A 24,858-nucleotide genomic window follows, 5' to 3' on the forward strand; every position below is an offset into this window, starting at 1 on the left:
CCAAATTTGTTCAAGGCCAGGTTGGACAGGGCTTGGAGCTCCTTCCACCCAAGCAGGGAGTGCCACTTCAGGCAGGTTGATCAATTTATTTCTCTGATGAATCCACCAAATCCTAACCATCCATCTATGACAAGGAGAAATCAGATCCAAAACCTAAGATATGGGGCAATTTTCTACCACACAGATCACTTGCAAACTTCTGGTTGTGCTAAAGTCACCTCCAGAGCATGTCACTTTATTTCTGCATTTATTTATCACTGGTCAGATTTGGAGGAGGAAGCAAGATTATAAAGCTGAGACCCATTTAATGCCAGACTGCCTTGAGCCTGCAGAACTCTTGAATTGAACATTTTCTCACTTGAAAGTATTTTTGTTTTGGTTAAAAAAACTGAAATTTGTAAATACAAAACTGAAATTTGTAAATACAATTATGAGATAAAGAGAAACCTTCTTACAAACCTAAATTCATCTCAGTTTTCACTTCTGCCTGGGTGATTTCAGTATCAAATATGTCCTTTTGGTAACTGCTGGGAGCTGTGGTTCCAGAAATGTGTGACCTTAAAGCAGCATTCTCTTCACACTTCACAGAGGAGAAAAGAAGTAATTAAAGTGAGAAAGCAATGGTATTAACTTACACAGGGGGATTTGACAGGAACATTAATTTTTACAGCAAACATACACATTTCCTCAGCTATGTTCATATTTATTCAGGTAACTATGAAATACTAACTGCTCATTTAAATACTAACTGCTCATTTATGCACTGCATTAAGAAGAGGCATGAGAAATGTTACATGCAATTGAAATATAAAGCAACTGGATCTTTCTCCTCACCTGTAATTCAGACAAAAATTTCTTTACTCTTGCTCATTTGTTTTTTATAAGTAACAAACAATTAAATTTAATATTGTGCAGTCTGGTATTAAACTCTATAGAAACTTCTTTTTGTCTGTTTATACACATCCTGCTTAAGGGGAGAAGCCAAACAAAACCTGAAATTCCCTGTGGCTGTGATGTCAAATCCTTTTCCACTCCATTTTTTTTTTCATGTGAAAGGACATACACCTCAGAAGCTGGTGTATGGGAGGCTGATAATATCAGCTTTTTGTTTGCTGAGGGGATGAACAAAGAATCAGAAGGAAAAAATAATTCTCAGTACTTGAGAAAGATGGATAAATAAGTGTTTTGCAGTTTACCTGAACCTGTCTCCTCCTACTCCTTAATCCACCACTATCCTGGCCACAATTCCTTCCACCATTTCATCTTTTACTCAAATACACAATCTGGCTGAAGGAATTGACTTGGGTTTAAAAAAATAAGGAAGAGAGGGAGTTCCTTTCACTGAAGGCTCTGGACCATCAAACCCTCTCAAACCCATGAAGTGACATTCTGCTGTTACTGACATGCCCCACATCAGCACAGCCTCCAAACAAAAACAAAAAAAAACCCAAACTCACAAGTTTTTGGGTAAAAAGACAAATTCAGGATGCCTGTAAATACACCAATAGACATATTTCACTCCAGCAGGTAAATATACAGACAATAAGTTACCTAAAACAACCTTCCAAAATGTACAGAAGGATAGACTGGTGTCTGCTAGAGGTACACAAGTCAATAAATCTAATTTATAAATTTAATAAATGAAATTCTAATAATTAAACTAAATGTAATAAATTAAATTCCAGTAACTAAAACCCTAGAGAGAGTCCTGAGGGTTCAGTTTTGGAGTCTGCCCTGAGGGATCTGTGCTCAGCACAGCATTCCTTACCATGTGATCTTTCCTGAACGGATATTCCAGGGACTCTTTGGCACTTAGGCCAACACTGGACCTTGACTCTTGTATTTCAGCAGCCTCCAGTTGCTCTGCCCATCGTTCTGTGTCCAGGCTCCTGTCTGAAGCTGCCTCCTCTCCACCTGATGCATCATCCCCCTTGAGGAAGTCAGGATCCTCCTCGTACTCCTCATCCACCAGCATCTCCCGCTCCTCCTCCACGTCCTCTGCTCTGACTTTCAGAAACTCACACATCTCCCAGGACTCCTTCCCATACTCCTCATCCTTCTGAGAAAGCTGAAATGACCTTCCCAAGCCCAGATGGGGCTCATCAACGAGCTCTTCTCTGAAAGGCACCTCGTCTCTGAAACCCTGCAAAGATCATTAAAGGAATACACATTTTACACCATGTTTCCACCCCACTCTTTTAAAGCTGTGCTTTATTTTCTGCCCACATTAAAACTACATCCTGATTTTTAAAATCTTCTACCTTTTGCATTTTCTAAAAGAAAACAGACTCTCTGACTTATGATTTTAACACTGAAAGTAGACAGTGCAATTATTTTTTTTCAAGATAAAGAAATTTAAGTCGCACAGCTTAGATGCTGCTGCAGCCATTTGGAAAAACCAATCTGGACTGAAGTTAGGGAATGAAATTATTAATTAACACTGAAACAGCCATAGGAAAGAGTACATATAAATCTAGTTAAAGTATCTCTGTGCTCCAGACATATCTGCTGTTGCTTTATGAATGCAAGAATGTTTCTTGAATAAATAGCTAAATAAACAGCCCAAGAGTTTGCTTATGCAATGGTGTCAGCAACTTAAACACCCCCAAAAACCCCAAATAAAAGCCATATTTGCTTGCCCCTACCTTGGATATTCCATCCAACTTTTAACCCGGGGCAGAGGGGAAATGGAAGACCCACATACCCAAAAGAAAATTATATATAAATGACTGTTCATTACCTTCCAGTGCTCAAACCACAGAGCAACCAACCAAAAAAACAACAAAACCGAGGGAAAAGGTATTAAAACCCACTCTGAAAGATCTCACTCAACAGTTCTTTTTCTGGGATTTGTCACGAGCTCCCCCAACTTCCAACAACTCCTGTTTCTCCCAGATGGAATGGGGTGCTGCTCATTCCCTCTCAGTGAGGCTGCACAGCCACCTGGGGTTTCATGCCCTGCACTTACCCCAGAATTTTGCCACACACTGAGAGCTTTCCCCTTTTTTCCTTCAAACCACAAAATCCTTGTGGCCCAAAGAACCCCCAAACCCAACTTCAACCCCCTGAGCCCCCAGACTCCAAAACCAATGGACAGACTCAGGGCTCCTTCCTCAAAATGTTTTTGTTTCTGCTTCCTGCCCCTTCCCAGGCTCCCCACGGCTCTGCAGCTCTGCTGACCTTGGTGTCAGGATCCTGTTTGGTTACATTTGTACAAATACAGAAGGAAAGCCCCAGACACTGCCAAGGTGTTTGTACAACTCAAGTGAGAGGCAGGAGAGAAAACAGGAGAGAGGCAGGAGCACAAGGAAACAAGGCAGCCAATAGCTGGCACCAGAGCAGAACACCAGCAACCCAGAAATCAGCCCCTTTTATTAATTTATCTAGCATTAAATGTCCCTTTAATCCATCTGATCTGTGTACCTCGATTTCACAACACACCCAGGCTGAAGAGATCCTGATTCTCCTGATTCTCTCCATTTTCACTTCATCTCCCTCGGCTCCTGCAGCGTCCTTCTCCCAACACCTCCCCAAGTCCAGGGCACATAAATCAGCTTTCTGTGCCCAGAACCATACAGGGTTTGTGTCCCTGACCCAGCAGTTTGCTCTGCATCCTCCCTGACTGCTGCACTGCAGCACCAGACACCACCAATACCACAGGGAATGCTGCAAACACGACACTGAAGCAAATAAAATCCTCAAGTTCCATCATTTTGGGGCTGAAATTCTAGTTGCCAGTGTCTCAGAGTGGGAGCCAGCAGAACCCACCACTCCTGGCTACCTGTGTGAGCAGGTAAGATAATAAATAATAATTTTAGCTACTACCAAAGCTGTCACACATGAGGTAAAACAAAATGCAAGTAAATTCCCCTGTGGGTTTTTTGTCCAAATTGATCGTTCCAGTTTCAGGACTTTAAGGTAAAATATTTTCTTTAAAAATACTTAATGACATTGGTTTTATTTAGGAAGTAGAAAACCAATCTAAGCTGGCAGAGGATAAATTCTCTGCAACCCTTCTCATGGAAAACAACAAATGCCATTTTACATTGTGAAAATCAGTAAATATCATTTGTCATGATCCAGGCTAATTTCTTCACAGTATACCCACATCTACCCTACAATACTTCTCCTTTTGGTGCTCCTAATCCACCATTTCAGCATTAAAAACAGTTTTGCATCCAGAGACAGGTACACATGGTTCAGCTACAAGAAAATCTGAAATTTATTTTTCTTCCTGTGTTGCAGTTCTGCATGATCCTGTAGGTGTTGCATTTTCTGGTGTAAAAAGAATACATTTACCAGCATGAATTTTGCAAAGCACTTGAGAACAGATGAAAGTTACAAGATATCCACATCTCTCTAGCTCTGCACTGGTGAGAACTGCAATATTATTGCCTATTACCCTGGTATCTGAGTTTCTCACTCTTCTTTAATGCCACATCCTCCTACAATAAACAGAATTATTTCTCAGATAGTAAGGATGAGGAGAGTTGAGGCAAGAGTAAAGAAATCACTCCAGAGAACATTAGAAGGCTACAAAGAAGAAAGTATTTCAAGAGTGCCTTATACTCTGAACTCCTTTTTTGTTTTGCTTCATGATAATTAAAAGCATTCTGCTTCCATGCTTTACTTTCTGTGCAAAGCTGAGCCCACCACTTCTGATTATAATAACAACACAGCATTCCTATTTCATATCCAAGGTAACCCAAAGTATTTTAATGACATAATAAATTTGATAAGGCAGTCTGGGAGCTGCATTGGTAAGTCTCCCAATGCACTTGGCACAGTTTGCTGTTAGAGGGAATCCAATACTTCCAGCCTTATCTGAAAAACATACTGTATTTTTTACTTTAAAACATCATTTCCTGTCTGTATAAACTGGAGTTGAACCAAAAAAAGGAACCAAATACCTGTGGTGCTTCAAGTATTACTGAGAAATTTGTGTTGTCTATTGGTTCTGGAGAGCCAGGGCTGCTTTTGATGCTGCTGGTATCCACACCGTGCATTTTCTCCTCCTCTCTGCTGTCTCCCTAAAAAAGGTAATCCAAACAATGAGTCAGGAAAACAACAACAACAAAAAAATCTCCCACACCTTTCAATAAATTAACAGGGAGAGGGAGAATCAGCCACTGGAAAAGAATTATAAAAATAGAAAGTCAAAAATGGAGAAGGCAACAGCTTTTATTCTTTGAACTGGTTCAGATGCTCTAAGACCTAAAGAGATGTGTAGGAAGGGAAGACAAATACAAGGATATGAACAATGAAACACCAATTTTTAGGAAAGGAAATAATGTATTTAACAGCTTTCCTAGACTCCTATTTCACAACTCCTCTACCACTTTGAATTACAAGCACATTCTCTTAACTGGGGCTTTAATTAATTTTGCCTGGGTGCCCTTGATGAACAATACTGCAGCATTCCCCAGTAAACTACTGTTCCAAAGCCTTGATTCCAGAAAAGGGAAATTCTGCTTGAATTTACAGTCCTGACTTCAAACAGAGCAGCTTTCTTTGATGTCAGTGGAGCTCAAGCAAGCCCTCAGCAGTGTCTGAGAGAGAAATGGGCTCCAGCTCACGTTTAACCGGGTTGCTGAAGTGCTGGAACCTGTGCACAGCACACAGGGGTCTGCCCAGGCACATCTCCCAGTTCCACGTGGATGCTCTTGAAGGAGGAACTTGAGGATGCTGGTTTTGGACACTGAGCTGCCCATTTGCCAGGACTTTTGGCCCTCTCAAGGCACAGCAGCTCAGCTGTTTCCCAACTGCACAGGTGCTCTACGCTGAATTCTCCCCACAAACCCCACGGGATGAAATAAGAAAAAAAAATAATTTAAAATCAGTTCTTACCACTAAAGGCTTGCAGATCCCAAGGGAAACTGTCCCTGGGGGCACAGATTTCAGCACTTCCACTGCCTCTGCCAAGGTGGCACCATCCAGGTGTTTCTCGTTGACGAACACCAAGCGGTCGCCCGGCAAAATCTGCCCCCCGCGCTCGGCCACGCCGCCGGCCACCAGGGAGCTGATGACAATGGCTGTTCCTGCTGGATCCAGGGGGTCCTGGGGGGAAAACAACAAAAAGCAGCCCCAGGTGAAGGCCTTGAAAGGTGGTGTTCGTTTGGGGTGTGTAAGGAGCACTCAAGCACGTTCATGCTCTGGTGCCACGGGGCTGAAGCAGCTGAGACGTTCAGAAAGCCAACACTGCCAAGGGTTGGGCTGTGCAAAAAGGAAGATATTCCATCACTTGCCTAATCCTTTCAGAAATGTTAAGATCTGAAAGGTGACTGATACCCTGCCTGCCCTCTCCTTACACACACAGACACAGCCAGGCCAAGCTGCAAATAGAACAACAACACTGGCAGCCTTCCACCAGCCTCCATCCAGCCTGGGATGTGCTAATGTCACAGAAAATAACCACTCTGCACGTCACCCAAGGGCTTCAGAGCAGCAGAAATGATGGCAAAAGGAACCACTGCGACGTCAGAAATTTAATTCAAAATATGAAGCTCACATGGAAGCCCCAAATATTGAAGAAAGAGCATTGATGTGGGGTGTGTGACTGCAGCGTTTCTGCTCTGTCGACTCCACGTTTCAACTCAGAAGTGACATTTTCTCCACCTTAACAGGGAACAGGAGACAGCTACAGAAGAGTAACCAAGATTATTACTGAAGGCAGGGAACACTGTAGTGGTGGATGCAGAGTGTCAAGCACAAAATATTACACACACTGTAAACTGATGCAAAGATATCCACTTCACTTAATATTTTATCCTGTATTAGCCTTTGCTTTGTCTCCTGTACCATTTCTATCATGCCTTCTCTCATTAAGAAAATTATTCTCAATCCAATAAAATTATAAGTTATTATATAATGGCAGAAAGATATAAAAAAAATATGGGGTTTTAATTTTTTTACCTTTTTTTGTTTCCTCATTTGTTTTTTTAAGATTGCAATTATAGCCATTCTCCCCCTTGCTAAGGGCTCATAAAGTTCAGAAATGCTCCTTGCATGCACTGGGTCTCCAAATACACAATCATGGACTATTTTTCCCTCAGGACTTGCATCTTATTCAGGGCATGGGAGGGATAAAAAAAGGGCAAAATTCAAATCACAAAGACCACCATGAATTCAGCACCTCAGTGTTAATTTGAAAACAGGAATGCTTTTTAAGCTCTTTATTTTTATATGACTATACACTGCTTTCCAAGGGCACATGTTTTTTAAGGTATGTGCAAACATATGAGGCAATGCCTGTAATATCTGTAAAAGGCTGGAATTAGAGAAGTGAAATGAGAGTTCAGCAGGAAGAGCCACGCAGGAGCTGGATTCAAGTAAATAAAGATCAGCAACAATTCTCTCCTGTTCTGCTGCTCCATCCTGCCCTTTTACAATTTTATAATTTTACCATTTCTCCGCAGTGCACACAAGATGTTTCCTCCTGAGTGTCACGTCCTGGCAGCCAAGCCCAGCAGGCTCCCTGTGCTCACCTCCTGTGCCAAGGTGCTCGTGCTGTCTGTGCCCAAACCTGCTGCACCTGGTGCTCAGGGAGGATTCCCTGGGCTTCCAACAGCATCCCCTCAGGAGATTTCCAGGAACAAACCAAAGCCCAGCAAGTTCAGAAGAGGAATCCAAAGGGATTCCAAAATGTGAAGGGAAAAAAGGGCTTTAAGTGTTGGATGTTGGAAAACTGAAGTCACTGCTGCCCTTTGTTCTTGCCAGCAAACCCCAACCACCCTGGAACCAGCACAGACTTGCAAACTGGTTTTAGTCTGGGGGTTTGCTCCACTGCAAATCAGAAATAACCTTCTGGACTTCCCTGCAGAGCCAGGATCCAGAGAGCCCCTTCCCAGCAAGCAAGGCACTGTTCACACGAGGGAGGCTTTGCTGGAGAACCAAACCAGCAAGTTTTCCTATCATGGGCTCCTCTTGCCCTGGCCAGGGAGGTTTATGCTGGTTCCATGAATGGGTGAATGCTCTCTCAGCAAAACAACACCTCTGCTGACACAACAGCTTTTGTAATATGACTTTTGCTGGCTTAGCTATATTGATAAAAAATGAACGAAACAAACCCAGCACTCGCCCCCACACATGTAGATAAGCTGACAAAATTCTGTGAGTGAAGGACTGGCCCAGGAATTTCAGTGCTGGCTAAGGATTGGGCAGGACCAGGTTCAAACCCCTGCTCTGTCTGATCTAAATCAGTTCTTTTTTGGGTTCTGGATCAGAACCACTTAAGCAGAATATGGAGCTCTCACCATCAGCTGCTTCTCTGCAGGGTCAGTGGCCTGACTACCACATCTCTGATGAGAAGCAGTCCTGTTTCAACTCACCACTGAAATAAAAACAGTTTTGCCCAATAAATCATCATGTTTTGGTAAGAGATAATTGAGCTGAAAGAAGTGTTCTAAAAGGAAGAGAGATCCTGCAAAGCAGCAGCTGGAGGCAGAGAAGTTTTGAGGACAATGTGGTTATTTCCCTGCTTCACTACACACACCAGCACAAGCCATGCACTGGAATTGCTCCATGAAGAGCAGCAGAAACCTTAAAAAAGGGGGCCCACGTTAAAGACTGTTGTGCAGGCAAGCAGGAAACAATTCCACTGCTGATTTCAAGCAGAGGGAGCTGTTGCACAGGGAGAGAAGAGCGGGATGAGCTGCACAGGGAGAGCTCAGCAGCAGCACCAGCAGTGCTCAGAACCTCGGGGCTCACCAGTGCCTGAACCACGATGGGATTGCCACGAGGAATGCACCAAAAGCTGCACAAGAAGGCACAGACCCACTGAACTGCAAGGTGTAATCATGTATATCCATACTCTCTCTGTAATTAATGTTCTAGCACAATGGTGGATTGCACTGTGCTCTCCTTATCTAAACCGAAGGAACGCTGGGAATTTTTTTAAAACCTTGTCTGATGATTTACCCTTGACCCCAAGCACACCCTAAAAAATAACCAGCTAAAACACAAGACAGCAAACACCAAATTCACATTTTCTAAATGGTGAGTGCAACTGGGCAGGGAGGGCTGTTGTCTTGTTTTTGAAAGAAAGCAGTGCTTGCAGCAGGATGAAAAACAGATCCTTTCCTTCTATACTGAGTGCAAAAGGTACAGTTTGTATACAGTTAGTATAGTTAAAAGGCAAGTTCACCCCCACAGTGGGATTTCAGGGCTAACTCCACATTAACAGAGCAGCTAGAACCATTCCAAGTTACCAAAGAGCACCAGTGTGACTGCACACCTACCCTGAGGCTCTACACTCACTTTTCTTGGCTCAAAGTGATTTTTAGTCACCAGCAGGCAGGAGCAGATTTCAGCCTCCACTTTAAAGAGAAGGCTCGTTCGTTGGGATGGAGTTTGCAACTCTCCCCCCAAACCCAGAAGTGACACAATTTCAGCAAAATTATCACATGGCTTTGTATCAGAGCACAGGGGGAGTGCAATGGACAAACCCCTGTGAACTGGCCATGTTAAAATGAGCACAAACCACACAAACATAAAGCCTGGAAAAGACCTCCAAGATTGTCACAAACAGGCCTTGGCACATTTAGAGAGGAACTTTTACCTTTCCTGTAGGATTCCAGTACACCAATGAATAATGATTCATATGAGCAACAAGGAGAAGAACTGGACTGTAAAGCAGTGAGGAGACAAAGCCCCTGAGGCCAAAAGCTTATTTTTAAGAGAAAATTCACATGCTGGAACGTTTGCCACTTGTGTGAATGCTGAAGGCTGCCCCCTGCCATGCAGCAGCAGCAGCCCAGGACAGTGGCCCCCAGGTAACCCTTGGAGGAACTCCTGAGCTGGAGCTGCTGTCCTCCCCTCTGTGCCACAGCCAGCCATGGATTCTAGGAACTTGTTTTAAAATAGCCACAATTTATTCATACTTAGCACACCATATATTTAACTATGCTGAACCATAGGTTTTCCCTTCTCTCCCCCACCCCACTCCTCATCAAAACCCACAAAGTCCAGGTGTCAAATTTTGCTCCTTATTTTCAGAGCCCCGTTTGTTCTGGATTCATTTAGCAGTGCAGAGTCAGGCAGGGGCCACTGCAGTTGCTGCCTCTGGGATGCCTGGGTTTGGGGCAGTGTGAAATCTCTTAAAAACTTGAGCTCTGCTAAAATGTTAAGAGTCCCAGGGGTGAAGAGAGTCCTGCTGCAAGGCTGGAGCTGCAGCTTTCTCGTGGCTTTGATTACCAAATGGGCACCAAACACCCACACTCAGAATGCCCTGGGAAGCAAACCTGAGACAGAACCAGCGCTGCTGACCTCTGCCCATCCTGCTGGGACAGAGAAGTGATAAACCAGGCTGGCTGTTCCCTTGTCCCTCCCAAAAGGTGAGGTGTGCAGCAGCCAAGAGAGGGCACTCCAGGCCAGCCCAGCTCCCAGCACCGCAGGCATTCCCTGCTCTGACAACCCATCCCCATTCACCCATCCAGCCCCTCCCTGGGCTGAGGATGAGGAGCACTGAAACTCCAGCTCCACTGGATGGGAGCAGCTCCCACGTTTGCCGGGGTTCTGTTTGTGTTTTGCTTTTTTTAAAGGCTCCTATGAAAATGTAAGACAAAGCTGCGGGTGACTGACATTCCCTGTGCAAAGTCACTCTCACTTAGTTACAGGCTATATTAGTTTTGGCATCACTTGAGATCTAAATCCAGCTAGCCTGACTTCCTAGAATATTTCAGCTTTCTTCAAGCAACAAACTGCCTGCTGCCACAAAAACACACATCCAAAATAGCATGGCCAAGGATCCCAAAAGAAACAGTTTGAAACTTTTTTCCCCCCCTGTGCCATTTTTTGATTTATCTGAACATTTTTACAAGTGCCAATTTGTATACTGCAGGTTTCTGTGAGGGAGCCAAAACAAACGCCTTGGAGCTCAGAGGTCAGAGCAGCTCAGCTTCATTACATTTTGCATGGGACCACTTCCAGGTCTAACACACATATATCCATATTTAAAACTCTTCAGTGAATAAGATACCAGGCTGGAAGACTCTTAGACACAACACTTTTGGTGCTGAACAAGGAAAAGACACCCATCAACAGCGAAAAGAAGCAGAGGCATTTTATGTTTGTCTCATTATTATGTAGAGCAAAGGTAGAAGTGCACATGAGTAATGTACCTGCATGCTCAGGGTTGTGAAATGGCTCAAAACACTCATCCATGTGAAGTGTCTGTGGTTCCCTTTGCAGAGCCACCCTCCACAGTGACCCCAACAATGCCAATGGGATGCAAGAGCCAAGACAGACAGGAACCTTTTTTGTGCCTTTTCAAAGCACAAAGTGCCTCCAACAGACAGGCAGGAGAGGGAGAGCCAGCTGTGAGTGAGGTCTGATTCCCTCCTTAAGGTGGCCTCACTTTAGGAGTGAGACTCAAGGTCCAAACCTTCTGCTCACTCACTCCAACATGTTTACAGCAGTAGGAACTGCCAAAGGCACTCTAAGGCCTGGAAAAACATCCCTGAGGAAGTGCTCCACTGCATCTGAGTGTAATTCGAAGCATTTCAGACCTGTTTCTGCCTCTTCCACTCGGGTTGCAGTCAGCAGGGCTGCTCAGGAAGGAGATTACACAACGCACAGCCTCTGGCTGTACCAGAGAAATAAACTGCAGGCTGATGTGCTGAAGCAACACAAACCTAAACACAGAGCAGTACTCGAGGAGGAACGCTGAACTTTGCTGTGATGTAAGGCAAAGCCCTGGAAATAAAACATTACTATTTATTGATCTGCAGTGAGGGAATAAAGCAATGAATTTCAGAAGCTCTGGTGTGCAGCCGGCATTAATCAAAACTTCTGTTGTGGGAAATGTCAGCAAAGAAACAGGAATTCGCAGGGAAGGGGGGGAAAAACCAGCAACAAACCACACAGAGCCCCACCCAAAGGAGGAGAGGGAACAGCAAACTAAAGAGGAGGAGGTGGCACAATGGGTTTCCCACAGCAGCCTTTCATCATGTGGGATCTGAAATCCTATCAGCCTTCCCCAGCAAGAACCAACACGGTGGCCGTGGGTGACTCAGCCGGGTCTGGCAGGGCTGGAGAGCTCAGCACAGCTCCCACCCCTCTGCTGTGCAGGGACCCCAGGGAAAAGCCCTCACACACTACTGCTCTTCCCAAACAAAAAGATCCAAGATAGGCAGTGGCTCTGGGCGCTCTCAGTGTCACCCTGCAGTGGACTCAGGTGCCTGTTGCTATCTTTTAATTTATCAAACTTCTCAATCCATCCAAGGTTTTATCTGCCTTTCATATTTGCTCTCGACTGAGCTAAAGTCTCAGGGATTACATTCATTAGGCTCTCTTAATATCTTAGACTTTCAGACTTTCCAGCTCCAGAAAAAACACACTGAGTGCTGACTACAGGGAAAAGCCACAGAGATAAGGAAAAAAAAAATCCCTGAACTCATAAGGAAGTGGAGGAAAGCCACTGTGTGATGAGATAAAGAAGGGATAGAGATGTGTGGGAAAGAAGAAAAAAATACCAACAAGCCAAGGGAAAAAAGTATAAATGGTATCACCTACAGAGCCTGTGCTCAGCAGGCCTTAACACAGGTTGTGGGTTTGATCTGCTTTCAGATTCAAAGAATTCCTGAGCTCAAAATCCAAGCAGAGAGCCCAGCAGCCTTGCACCAGCGAGGTGAGCCAGCCTCAGCACTGGGAAAAGTCTGTGGAAGTGCAGGATGTGTTTTCACACAAACCAGAGCTCTCCTCTGCATGAAAACCTTGCCTCCCAAAAAGCAAACACAGGAATTATGGAAGACTTGCTGCATAAAAAGCTGCAAAATAGAAGTGGGGACAGAGGACAGGCTGGGATTTATCCAACAAAGATCTGCAAACAGTGATTTGGCCCAAAGAATCACAGAATCCCAGACTGGGTTGGGTTGAAAGGGAACTTAAAGCTCATCTCATTCCACACCTACCTCTATCCCAGGGGCTCAGAATGCCATCCAGCCTGGCCCTGAACACCTCCAGGGATGAGGAACAGGGTGGACAGAAGGCTTGGCAGAAATGTTGCAGAGAATTTTAAGGCTGCAGTGAATCACACTGAGAACTGACAGAAAATTCCAAGTGCAACAGGATCCTTTGGATTTGGGGAGCAGCATCTTCCAGCAGGGTGAGGTACTAAGAAAACACAACACCTCATAACTTCCATGAGTTTTCAGGATGCTTCACTCTTATCCATCAGCACCAACATCTACCTCAAATCTCATCCTTTCAGAACAAATTCTGAGCTGTCTGGGCTCAGCTCTTCCACACCCACTGCTCCATCATCTCCACATGCCCACTGCCAGGCCTTCACAGCTTCCTCCAGCCTCATCCTCATTATCCCAGCCTGGCTGAGATTTACCAAGTGGTTAACAGAAAATCCAGCTACAGTTTTGTCCCTTTAAATTCTCGCCTTCTCTCGCAGGCAGAAGACATCTGTGGAATAATAATGAATTTCTTTGGTTTGGGGTTTTTTGTGTTTTTATTAAAAGCTATTCTTTCTAGCAGGAAATGAAAAAGAACAAGCAGATTGGAGAATTTGGGGGAAGAAGGGAAAACATTTCTAAAGGTTAATAGTAATAATACTGCTCAGCATTTCTTTCATGGATATGCGACAAAGCAAAGAAAAACAGATGTTTCCAGTAATGCTCCAGTTTCTCTGCAAACTCAGGTATTGTCCAGAGCTGCTGCAGCTCACAGGGACAGGAGGGATGCTCCTACAATTTGCTCCACAAGACAGCAAAAGGAGGGATCAGGAAAATCTCTGTCCTTTACTGAATGCAGGGCAATCTGGGGATCAGCACAGCTCTGGGAAGGGCAGGTCTTGCTGGGCCAAAATCTGCTGCCCTGGGTCTGCCTGGGGTAACCCAGGGCTGAGAGAAGAGCACTTCAATAACTGCATAAAGGCAAAGATAACAGCAGTGCTAATTAGAAAAATAAATATAATATTATTATAATATTATTAAATAAATATATTATTATTATAAAATAATAAATATAATGAAAAGGGACATAACAAAAAGAGAGAGAGGAGTAAAACCTGAGGAAAACAAGCAGTGCACAATCCTGGTGCCCAGCCTGCTCCTGAGCAGTGATGCACCTCTCCTGGCCAACTCTGCCCATTTATAGATCACATAAATCATAGATCATGAGTGTGATATCCTATGGAATATCCCTCTGGCTAGTTCAGATCACCTCTCCTGGCTTCTGGTGCTGCTCCTCACTGGCAGAGCATGGGAAACTGAGAAGTCCTTGACTCAGAGTAATCGCTACTTAGCAACAACTAAAACATTACCCTGTTATCAACATTGTTCTCATGCTAAATCCAAAACACAGCGCTGCACCAGCTACTCAGGAGGGAAATTAACTCTATCCCAGCCAAACCCACAGCACCTGCTTGGTGTGGATGGGGGAAAGGATGTGGAAGTGTCTCCCTGGAATCCTGTGAAGCCTTTGATGCTGTTTCCCACAGGATTCTCCTGGCAAAGCTGGCTGTGCATGGCAAGGATGGCCAAGAACGCCAAAGGAACCTGGGTTTTGGCAGCACTGATGTGCCAGCAGGACCAGGGCAGGGCTTGTCCCCTGTGCTGGGCACTGCTGAGGTGCCTGGAATCCTGAGGTCACAAAAAGAAGGACATGGAAGGGCTGGAGTGTGTCCAGGGAAGGGAACAGAGCTGGGGAAGGGGCTGGAGCCCCAGGAGAGGCTGAGGGAGCTGGGAAGGGGCTCAGCCTGGAGCAAAGGAGGCTCAGGGGTTCCTTGTGGCTCTGCACAGCTCCTGCCAGGAGGGGACAGCCAGGGGATCTGGGCTGTGCTCCAGGGAACAGGGACAGGAGCAGAGGGAATGGCCAAATTGCACCAGGGGAGGTTCAGGTTGGATACAAAGAGAAATTCCTTCCCCAAAAAGGTTCTCCAGGCCTGGCACAGCTGCCCAGGGCAGTCCCCATCCCTGGAGGGGTTTAAAAGCTCTGTGGATGTGGCACCTGGGGACACGGGGCAGTGCTGGCCTTGGCAGTGCTGATGGGGACTGAAAGGTCTCAGGGGACTTCCCCAACCTGAATAATTCTGTGAGATTCCTCCCTAAATTGTCATTTGGAGTCTGCTGATGGCCCCCTCCAGCCCAGTGTCAGGGAACACCCAGCCCTAAGGTGCCCTCCTGCCTCCAGGCTCTCCAGATCTCTTCCTGGGTGTCTGTCTGTGTCTTGGTGTGAGACACACAGAAATCTCTTTGATTTCTTATTGAAGTGGTCTCTGCTCTCCCAAGGCAGTAGGAGTACTGCAGGTTTTGGAATCCACTAATCATGAACACCTCAGAAACTTCTCCAGGAATGTGCTCAAGTGCATTCACCGGCTCTGAGGTCCTGGAAAGGAGTTTTTAAGCTGAACTCCAAGAGAATTTTTCAAAAAGCTACACTGAATTCAATTCATGACACACTATTAAGAATTATTTTACACATGAAGCAGCTTAATATGATTTAAAGGATGTAGAACTTTCCCATAGGGGGAGAGAAGCAAATCCTCCGTGAGATGAGTACCAACACAGCTGGTACTGAGGCTTACAGAACTTTGATGTTAATGAATGTGGATGGGTTGTAGAGATGGGAGAAAAGCTGCCTTTATCAGTTTTCCCAGTACCAAGCTGATAGCCATTGTAAAACTGCTTTTTAATACAGCTGTGCAGCTTTTGCCAGTAAGCCACAGGTTTCCATCACATGATCAGGTGAAAATGTGTTTAACAAAGACATGAATATGCTTCTTTGTTCATAACAAACTTATCACAAGAATAGACAAAGCTCAAATTATCACAAGAGGGCAAACGTTTAGCCAGCAACTTGTCAAAGCATTCCAGCCTGCATCTCACTGCTGAACAGACCAAGAAAGTAAAAAAAAAAAATATAATCTACATGAATACCACCTTCTACAAATAAGAAGTCAGTTTGCTTTTTTTTTTTTTTTTTTTTTTTTTTTGTAACTCTACATCTGGAGCCTGTTTGGGGCATAAAGAAAAGAGGAAAGATATTTGGAGACACTTAAATTGCTTCACTTCCTGCCGTGAATGACTATGCAGTGATTTTGTTAGAAAAGAGAAAACAATTGTTTCCCATGCTCCCTGGGAGAAGGACAAAACATAACCTGCTGAATGTGCAGCAAAAGAGACTTCAGCTCTACAGCACGAAAAACTGCTACTAATAACAAAGGGAAGGCAGGAATAAGGCAGCTGTGGGGTCCCTATTGCTAGAGCACAGGAAAATCCCTGGAGCACTGACCCAGGCAGGCTCAATTCACCCTGCTCCTCCAGCTCAGGGCAACCTGGAGCTCCTGAGTGCTGAAATGCCTCTTCCTGCTCCCATGGATCACTTGGAGCAGGTGAGTCCATGAGTTCCTCCAGCCAGCCAGCTCTCCAGGGCAGCTGGAGTGTGCCAAAGCAAGCAGGCACTGGGGACTTATCTCTCAGCACAGACAGGGAGAAACAGCATCTCACAGTCCTTCCCAGGAGTTGTGTAAAATGTCAAACCACCCCTCACCCTCTCCAGTTTCATGCACTCTGAAACAGCTGCTTTAAAAAGACTCTGACTTCAAAAGCACAGTAAATTAAGCTCCACATAAAGTCCATTCAGCTTTTTGTTTAATTTGATAAAAGCTCATCAGACCATTCAAGTTACCTTCTGGTCAATACTGCCTCAAGAAATCTGCAATTCAGCTACCTGTGGTTTTTCCAATATTTCTGTAAAACATTACTGACAGAATCTGTTGGCCTGCAATGCATCAGGTCTTTGCTAAAGAACTTCTATCCTGCTGGGATCTCTTCATTTTCTCTATAAGTCTCTTGGGATTTTTCTTTCCTCTTGCTCTAATGCCCTGGGGTCGCAGTTGTTTTTACACGGCATTTCTTCTCTGTTTTAACCTGATAACGTGTCTTTCAATTTCTTTCTGAGGAAGAGGGATTGCTCTCAAAAACAATGGCTCAGCTCTGCCAGGAGGCTGGATGGGGCTTGGAGCAACCAAGGCTCTGGTGGAAGGTGCAGGGTTTGGAAGTGGAGGAGAGTTAAGATCCCTTCCAACCCAAACCATTCTGGGATTCTGTGATCAGTTCCAGGCTAGACAGATTTACTGTTGTAAGCTGGATACTTTCAGGTCTGACTGCAGCCCCTTTCCACCCCAGGTGATCCCAAACCACTCCACCAGCAGGTCCTGGGTCCCTCCCTGTGCCAGCAGCACCACATAAAGGTCAGGGAGGAGGTGAAAGGCAGAGCAGCCTCTCCAAGTGAGAGGAGAAGGAAATGAAGGGAGTTTTCTAATGGCCAGGAGACCTCTGCAGCCTTCCCACCTCAGCTCCATCAAGAAAAAGCAGTGCCTGGCCAGGAGCTTTCACCAGCTCCCAACACAGCGATGACAAGAGAAAAAAAAACACAAGAGATTTTATTTTAAGACTTCTTCGGTGTTTCTTATTTAAATAAAAGGAAAAAATCCAGTGAAATCCATCATTTCAGGAGTCCACAGGATCAGCTTCCCATCCACCTCGCCTCTCACCAAGTACTGACCTTGCTGCCAGCAGAGCAGCAGTCTCAAAAATTTTACATTTCCCTACAACATAATTACAAATTACAACATTCAAAGGGGGAAAAAAGGGGTTTTTCTAATACACAGAGACCACAGGAAAATGAATATCCTATAAAAATACTATCCTGTCATAGCAAAAGGGGTAACTCCACCCCAAAGTTTTATGAACCTCATTAAAAAAAGGAAGTTTTAAGCTCTGTTTTAAGCCCTTAAATCCCTAAAGACAATCAAAAGAAAACACAGGACAAAGTAGAAATACTATTGATTATGCATAATTGGTATAATTAATTTGTAATTAGTTCATTAAAATATATAGGCATTGGAATTATGCTTGTACATTTCTGGGAATATCCTGCAAGTCACTTGGGATGTGCTTATCATTTATTTGATAGATGAAACGTTATTAGAAAGACAGCCCATTAAAAATTAATATGCCAGAGTAATAATTTTCTTGATCTCAGCATTCAGTTTTCCACGTACTCAGGCTCCTATTCTGCCTCACAAAGAATTTTTATTAATTCTGTTTTGCAGAGCATGAATTGGGAAGCAAAGCATTTAGGACAACTGAGGCACAGCAGCCTTTATGCTGAGCATGCAGCCAGTTTTGAGGAACAAAATATTATAAATTATATACCACAGGAGTGTTCAGCACAAGATCTAATTCTACAACCAGATTTAAGATGAAAAAGCTTTGTGCTTGAAAGCAAGCAGGAAGAAACTTGCAGAGCAGGGGAGCAGCCTGGTCTGTAACTGCTGAGCATTCTTGAGCTTCTGCAGCATGTCTGGCATCTCTCACTGTCAGAAAGGGATGAGCAGGAGTCCAGAGCTCCCTGAACACTGCAGGGAACAGCCCCAGTCCCACCCTGGGGCTGGGATCCACTGGGATCCACCATTCCAAAGGTGCTGCTCCACTTTGGTGTGGGGCAGAGTCAGGTGGGGCAATAGAGCATCACCACTTTTTAACCCTGACACCCACTGAGCTTCCTGAAGTCCCTCCAGTGTTTCTGAAGTGTCACTTCAGCCAACACTTCAGCTACAGAAATAATTGGATCTGAGAAACCCAGGATAGCCACATCACCTCCTCCAAGCTGGGTATGCAACACCAAACTTTCCTTGAATTTCTGTAATGGACAGAGCCACTCCTTCTGTGTTAATTTCCAACAAAATCTTCCCCTTCAAAAGCATTTTCCTCCCCACCCGACCTCCACCAGCTCTGTGGCAGCCTAGAAAGGCTGGTCACTCACTGAGGATGAAGATGGGCCATAGCAAGACCCCTCTTCATTGAAAAGCACCTAAAAAAAAATTAAAATTCGTATTCTTCAAATGGAGCAAAATCAGCAGTGGCTACACAGCACAAGCAGTATCATTTGCCATTATAAAGCTTGAATTTTCTCTTGTAAAACAAAGAGCATGTGCCTAAAAAAACACCTTTCATGTTTTAAAGAAGGGTCTCCAGGTCCTTTAAGGCACAATTAAACACTGCTGTAATTCTGTGCTTCCCAGCAAATCTGGGTTAAGAATTCCAAACACTCTCCCAGGAACCACACACGATTTTTTGGGGGTTTGTTTTTTGGTTTTGGTTTTGTTTTTTTCCCCCTTGCCTCCACTGCAGCATGGACAATTATTTATTTTCTTTGCCTTGCACTCAAGGATGTGATGGATGTATTTACATAAACACACACACAGAGCCACAGATATCTCTCTATAAAAATTAATCTGCAGATGATGAAAAGTGTAAAAGATCTAAGAGGCAACTCCCAAACAAAAGAACACACTTTATACACTTTATACATAAATATCTTGAAATGATAAAGATCTGAGATTAAGTGGTTTACCACTCATTTAGAATTGATTAGAATGTATTTAAATTTAGCTGAAAGTACCACAACATTGCTCGTGTATTTGCATCTGCGAATAAGTAAATAAAAAGCCTGCTATTAAAGCCTTCATTAATTCTGATTATATGAGAACTTAAAAGCAAATCTGTGTATTACTGCTCTGTAAAGACTCCCAGCAACTCTAGAGTAGAGCTGGCACTGCAACACAACATGTGTCAGCTAAAATGACTAACAGGATCTATTTTCAGTAATCTTAAATCGCACTGCTAAAATATAGAATTAATGGGTTTGCATAATACTTCAAATAATTTTTTTTCCCTTCTAATTCATTCCCAATTCCTGCCTTATTGTATCAAAAAGTGAATTTTATATCACTTGACATTTATGTACAAGAGTTGAACACATTTCATTAAACTACAATGTTTAGGCAGCACTCAGATGTGATGTGTATATTATTATAAAGAGTCATCCAGCTATTTTATTTCCTTATAAATATGATGACTGGAGGTTTAAAAAAATATATCATCTTGACTGGAAACATGAAGAACGTTTCATTCTGACTAGAGATTTTGAGAGTTTCTACATATTTAATTGAAGGCAGGGTTTTTGAAAGAAGGATTCATTAATTTTGGTAGCACTTCCCTCCAACTAAAGACCTGTCTGTCAATTTCTAAGGAGTTTAACAATTAAGAATATAATCATCTCCAACTAATACTCAAGAACCTTCACTTGCCACTCTGACAGCTGAAAAGCCATCCTAAGTTAGAACAAAAAAACAACAAAAAAACAACCTTGCCCAACATTTAGTCCTTACACTCAGAGTTATGGGGTGCAGCTTGATGAAAGATTTTGCACTTTATCATGTCCAATAATCAGAGATTTAGAACACTCCATACTTGATAGAGTTGGCCCCCAAATACATTACTTTTCCCTACAGCTCCTAGGCCCAAGTGTCAAGTCCATTACTCAGTAATCAAATTCCTAAACCATTTTAAGGCACTGTGCAAGACAAGGGATCAAAGGGATTTTTAGCATTCAGTCCTACAGAAAAGTATACCTGATAGTCCAAAATGCTGAATCCTAAACCATTTTTGTCCTTCTCCAGCTCAATAACCTTCACATCAGGAGACCATAATGCCAATTCCCCTTCTTCCTCCTCAGGATTAAAGCCTTCCTCGGGTTTCACCTGGAAAAGAAAAGCTCTGGTTCAAATACCACTCTCTCAGTTCTTTACAAACACTATTCCTTCAATATTTTGATTATTAATGATGCATACACGCCCTAAAATGTGACCTTTTATGGAATTAAAACTTCACTGAGCATTATGAATGGAGTTTTCTCCAGCCTGCTGCCTTGAGTACTCCCCTGGGCACAGGCCTACATGTTTTGAGCATCAGAGCCCAACCTGGCACACAAATACCCGTGTGTTATTAGTCTAATTAATTGGTAGAATATTACTAACCTGTTACAAGCTGATGAACTTCAGCTGTCCCATTAGATGCATAAAGGAAAAAATAAATAGCATAAAAGATTTAACCACAGACAGCTAATAGAAGGGCCAGGCAATCAGAAAAGATGAGAAGCCAAGCTGTAAATACTTTGCAACCAGGAGCAACCACAAGTGTCAAGCTTTGCTTTGAGACTTCAAAGCTCCTGCGACAGAAAGAAACTTCTAAGTTTAAATTTTTTTTTTTTTTTCCCCCCCAGTTCCATAAAAACCTACTCAGAACACGGAAGCAATCAGCTAATGGTGGCAGGGATGTGATTTAGTGCAACTCAGAGCTCTCACTCACCCATTAAGTGTGGGGATGATGAATGGGATGTGCAGTCAGCAAAGCAGCGCCGTGATTTACCCACCTTGTCTTCCCAGGACAATGAACTTCCTCAACACCAACCCGAGAAAACCCAGAAACACGGGGATTTCCCCCCAAAATTTACTGTCCTTCTGCACAAGTGGGGGGGCAGGAGAAGGGTTACCTGCTGCTCTGGAGGGGACACTGCCACGGGGGGCTCGTCCACCCAGGACTCGGTGCCGTCGCTGCAGAGCCGCCGGCAGCACACCAGGGTGAAGGGGGGTGGCACCTCCTTGAGGAAGGTGACAGCCTCACGCCGGGACCTGCCACACAGCTGCACCCCGTTCACCTGCAGCATGGGACCACACAGACACACAGACACAATTAAAGGATATCCACCACCTTATTTTAATTTTTTTTTTTTTTTTGCATAGATTTTTTCCCCCCACCTGAGCCTGAAAGTCTGATTTTACCTGGAGGTTCTGGCATAGCTTGCATGGTTTTATTAACATATGCTTCTGAACAATATATACATTATTGTAGAACTTCATCTCCAAGATCTTGTGACTACTGACTGCTGCATCATGTCTCTTTAGCTTCCTCTAACTTCTTTTCTGCTCATCGCTTTTCCAAGCCTAAACCTTTCCTAGAATTCTTATTTCTTTCTCACCTGCTTCTTTGTTGGGGATCTTTTTTTCAGTGCTAGGCTTATGTATTTGAATTTAAAAAGATAAAAGAATTAATTGTCCCACAATATTTTAAGCAAACACAGGTTCTGAGCTCTGATCAAAAAACTTGACCACAACTAGTTTAAAAGTTTGGCTCAATGACCTTAGAGGTGTTTTCCAACCTTAATGATTCTCTGATTCTAACTTTGCCAATTTAAAAGGTAACAAAGTGACTGAAACTAAAACAGATCCTATGGAAAACAGGTGAGAATGTTTGCACAGTAAGAAAGAAACCAATTACAGCAAGCAATTAACCAGAAAGGCCTGACAAGGGTCAAGCTTACTATACCATAAACTCAAGATTGTGAGTGATTAACAGATCACTGTTAATGGATGTTCTAATCCACAGACTTGGAAAAAGAAAATAAAAATAAGAGAGACAGAGAGATAAGCTAGATAAATAAGCTAGATAGATAAGCTAGATAGATAGATAGATAGATAAACAGATAGACAGACAGACAGATAGATAGATAGATAGATAGATAGATAGATAGATAGATAGATAGATAGATAGATAGATAGATAGATAGATAATGGTGCTTTAAAAATGGGAACTTTTTTTGCAGCTGTCTCATCCCTGGAAATGTCCAAGGCCAGGCTGGACAGGGCTTGGAGCAACCTGGGATAGTGGAAGGTGTCCCAGGGGTGGAACTGCATGGGCTTCAATGTCCCTTCCAGCCCAAACCATTCTGCCACTCTGTGACTCTATTTCTGCAGGAAAACATGAGGGATTCATCCTCTTTTACCTATTTTATAACCTTTTAAATCCCGAGGGTTCCTCTCTGCTCCACAGGGCTGTCCCTAAATATGAGGTGTCATAAATCACCTGGCTTTGCCAGCACTGCAGCCCCAAAAGAGCAGGGCTTTAACCCAATCCCAACACCTTGTGTCCTCCAGGGATTTTTTCAGGCTGCCTCAAGCCTCTTTCACAACCCAACATCCACAGTGCAGCCCCTGGTTTGGGAATCCAGCACCTCATCCAAGGCACTCCCCAGCAGGGCAGGAGCCAAGGCACAGCAGGTGGGGTCACTGAGGATTGCCTTCAGCCCTTCCCTCCACACCCACACTGCAAAGGAACCCACACCTGATCCAGGAAAACAGCATGGGAACGTTCACCAGACATGGACACACCTCTGTGTGTGTGCACTTGAGGCAGAGCCTCTCCATAAACCTCCCAGATCTCTCCAATCTTATTCAAGGCTCCACAGCAATCCCACTTTAGCCAACATCTGCTTCCTGATCACTTCTGTTTCTCCCCCCACTCTGTGCTTTTTGCAGTGTAAATATAGCTTGGACTGCTGGGAAACACAGAGCTCCTCTCACCCTCCACATCCCAGCCAAGCAGAAAAATTGAGAGTGGTGGAACTGGCCTCCACCAGGGCAAGACAAACTGCCCTGGGCTTCTTCTGCAAGAATTACAGCAAGTGCTGAGCTATCAGCCTCGTCCATTAGTTAATTATTTAAGCAGAAGGATCCACACGTAAGGATTTTTTAATGCTTGGAGAGTGGCAGCGTGGTGGAAAGCTCCCAGCACTTCTCAGCATCCCGTGATGGATGGGGAAGAGTTGTTGTGCACCCCCCAGCAGACCTGGGGACTCCCATTTCTCCTCCTGCAGCTGCCAGAAATCAGCCTCTGAGCAGGCAAGGTGCCCTACACCCACTCATTCAGCACATCAGCCCTCAAACAGCAGGGAAATGCTACAACAAAAGGGCACCAAAAAGCAATTTATTCCTGAAAAAGAGCACAGTGGAATTAGCTGAAATGAAGGGCAGGGGAGGGGTATTGTGCTGTCTGTCATAATTCAAACACATCATTAAAAATAATCAACATTCAACCTCACTGTACATTGAAAAAAAAAAATAAAAAACAAAAAGAAAATCCTTGCTGATCATATTTTACTCCCAAATGCATCAGGCCCAGGTAAGGCTGCTTGTCTGGGGAATGGGCTGTCACTTTTTCCACTGCAAACCCCTGTTTAAGGGGATTTATAACTTGGCTGCAGAAACACAGCCTGGGCTAAACCTGGCACTTACAGCTTTAGCCCCAGAGCACATTTTTATTTTGTTGGGGTTTTTTTCCCCCAACTACAGAGCAGCAAAAAATTTACACTCACTAGGTCTGGGCATACCTGTGAACTTAATCCTGAGTACAGAGTAATACATGAAACTGTTAAATATACACAATTAAAGTTTCCTAAGTTACTCTACAGCACTGCATTATTGCTTTTTCTATAATTTTTTTTTTTTTTTGTTTAGTGGCCAAGCAATTTAAATGACACTTCCAGCATCCCATTAATCCCTTCCTTCAGGAATCAAGGTTTCCTCCATTAAGCAATAAGAAAATGTTTTAGGTCTCAGTGATATCAGTATGAATTTTTGATGTTAGGGGGTGAAGAAGTAAAAGCAGAATAGCTGTACACCTAACAAATCAATCTTTCAGAAGGCCTAATTCTGTTTCCATTAAACCTTCTTTGCATCCACTAAAAAAAGGCTCCAATATCAAAATATTCCACAAGGAGTAAGCATGCAGTAAGAAATTAATGACTTTTCACTTGCAGGCTGAGATACCAATGGACACATGCACACACACACACAAATAGGAATTATTTTAATTTTATAAAACAATTATTTTTCTGAGAAAATAGGTCTGGTGTGACTCTGAGAACTCCAAAGCTGCCCCAATAGCTCTTTATGAACATTTAAACAAACTGATGTATTTGCTCATACACACAAGTATCTTTCAACACTCCACAAAAAAGTTTTATTGTGTAACTGAAACCACTGCTCCTCAGACTGCTGTGAATGTTTTAGGGGTGACAAATATTCAGAAAGATTATCCACCACAAAAGCTAAGGCCAAACTGTGCAAAAGACTGAGCCACAGCACTACAAATAATTCAACACAAGTATTATCTCTGCCCTTGTAACTCTTGATACTGAGGTTAAAACATTTCAGAAAAAAATACC

At 43.7% G+C, this 24,858-nt stretch overlaps 1 protein-coding gene across 4 annotated transcripts in view; it reads right to left on the reverse strand.

The window, feature by feature from the left end:
• PATJ (PATJ crumbs cell polarity complex component) overlaps nucleotides 1-24,858 on the reverse strand; it is a 141,031-nt gene that overhangs the window by 87,095 nt on the left and 29,078 nt on the right. For all 4 annotated transcript variants that reach the window (XM_030226602.2, XM_030226601.2, XM_018912523.3 and 1 more), the window contains 6 exons: nucleotides 21,349-21,513; nucleotides 20,429-20,557; nucleotides 5,848-6,057; nucleotides 4,911-5,030; nucleotides 1,769-2,143; nucleotides 460-580 (listed from right to left, as the gene is read on the reverse strand). In XM_030226602.2, coding sequence (XP_030082462.2) covers nucleotides 460-580; nucleotides 1,769-2,143; nucleotides 4,911-5,030; nucleotides 5,848-6,057; nucleotides 20,429-20,557; nucleotides 21,349-21,513 — 1,120 coding nt within the window. The remainder of the gene's footprint in view (nucleotides 1-459; nucleotides 581-1,768; nucleotides 2,144-4,910; nucleotides 5,031-5,847; nucleotides 6,058-20,428; nucleotides 20,558-21,348; nucleotides 21,514-24,858) is intronic.

The sequence above is a fragment of the Serinus canaria genome, chromosome 8 (genome assembly GCF_022539315.1).
Source record: "Serinus canaria isolate serCan28SL12 chromosome 8, serCan2020, whole genome shotgun sequence".
Lineage (NCBI taxonomy): Eukaryota > Metazoa > Chordata > Aves > Passeriformes > Fringillidae > Serinus > Serinus canaria.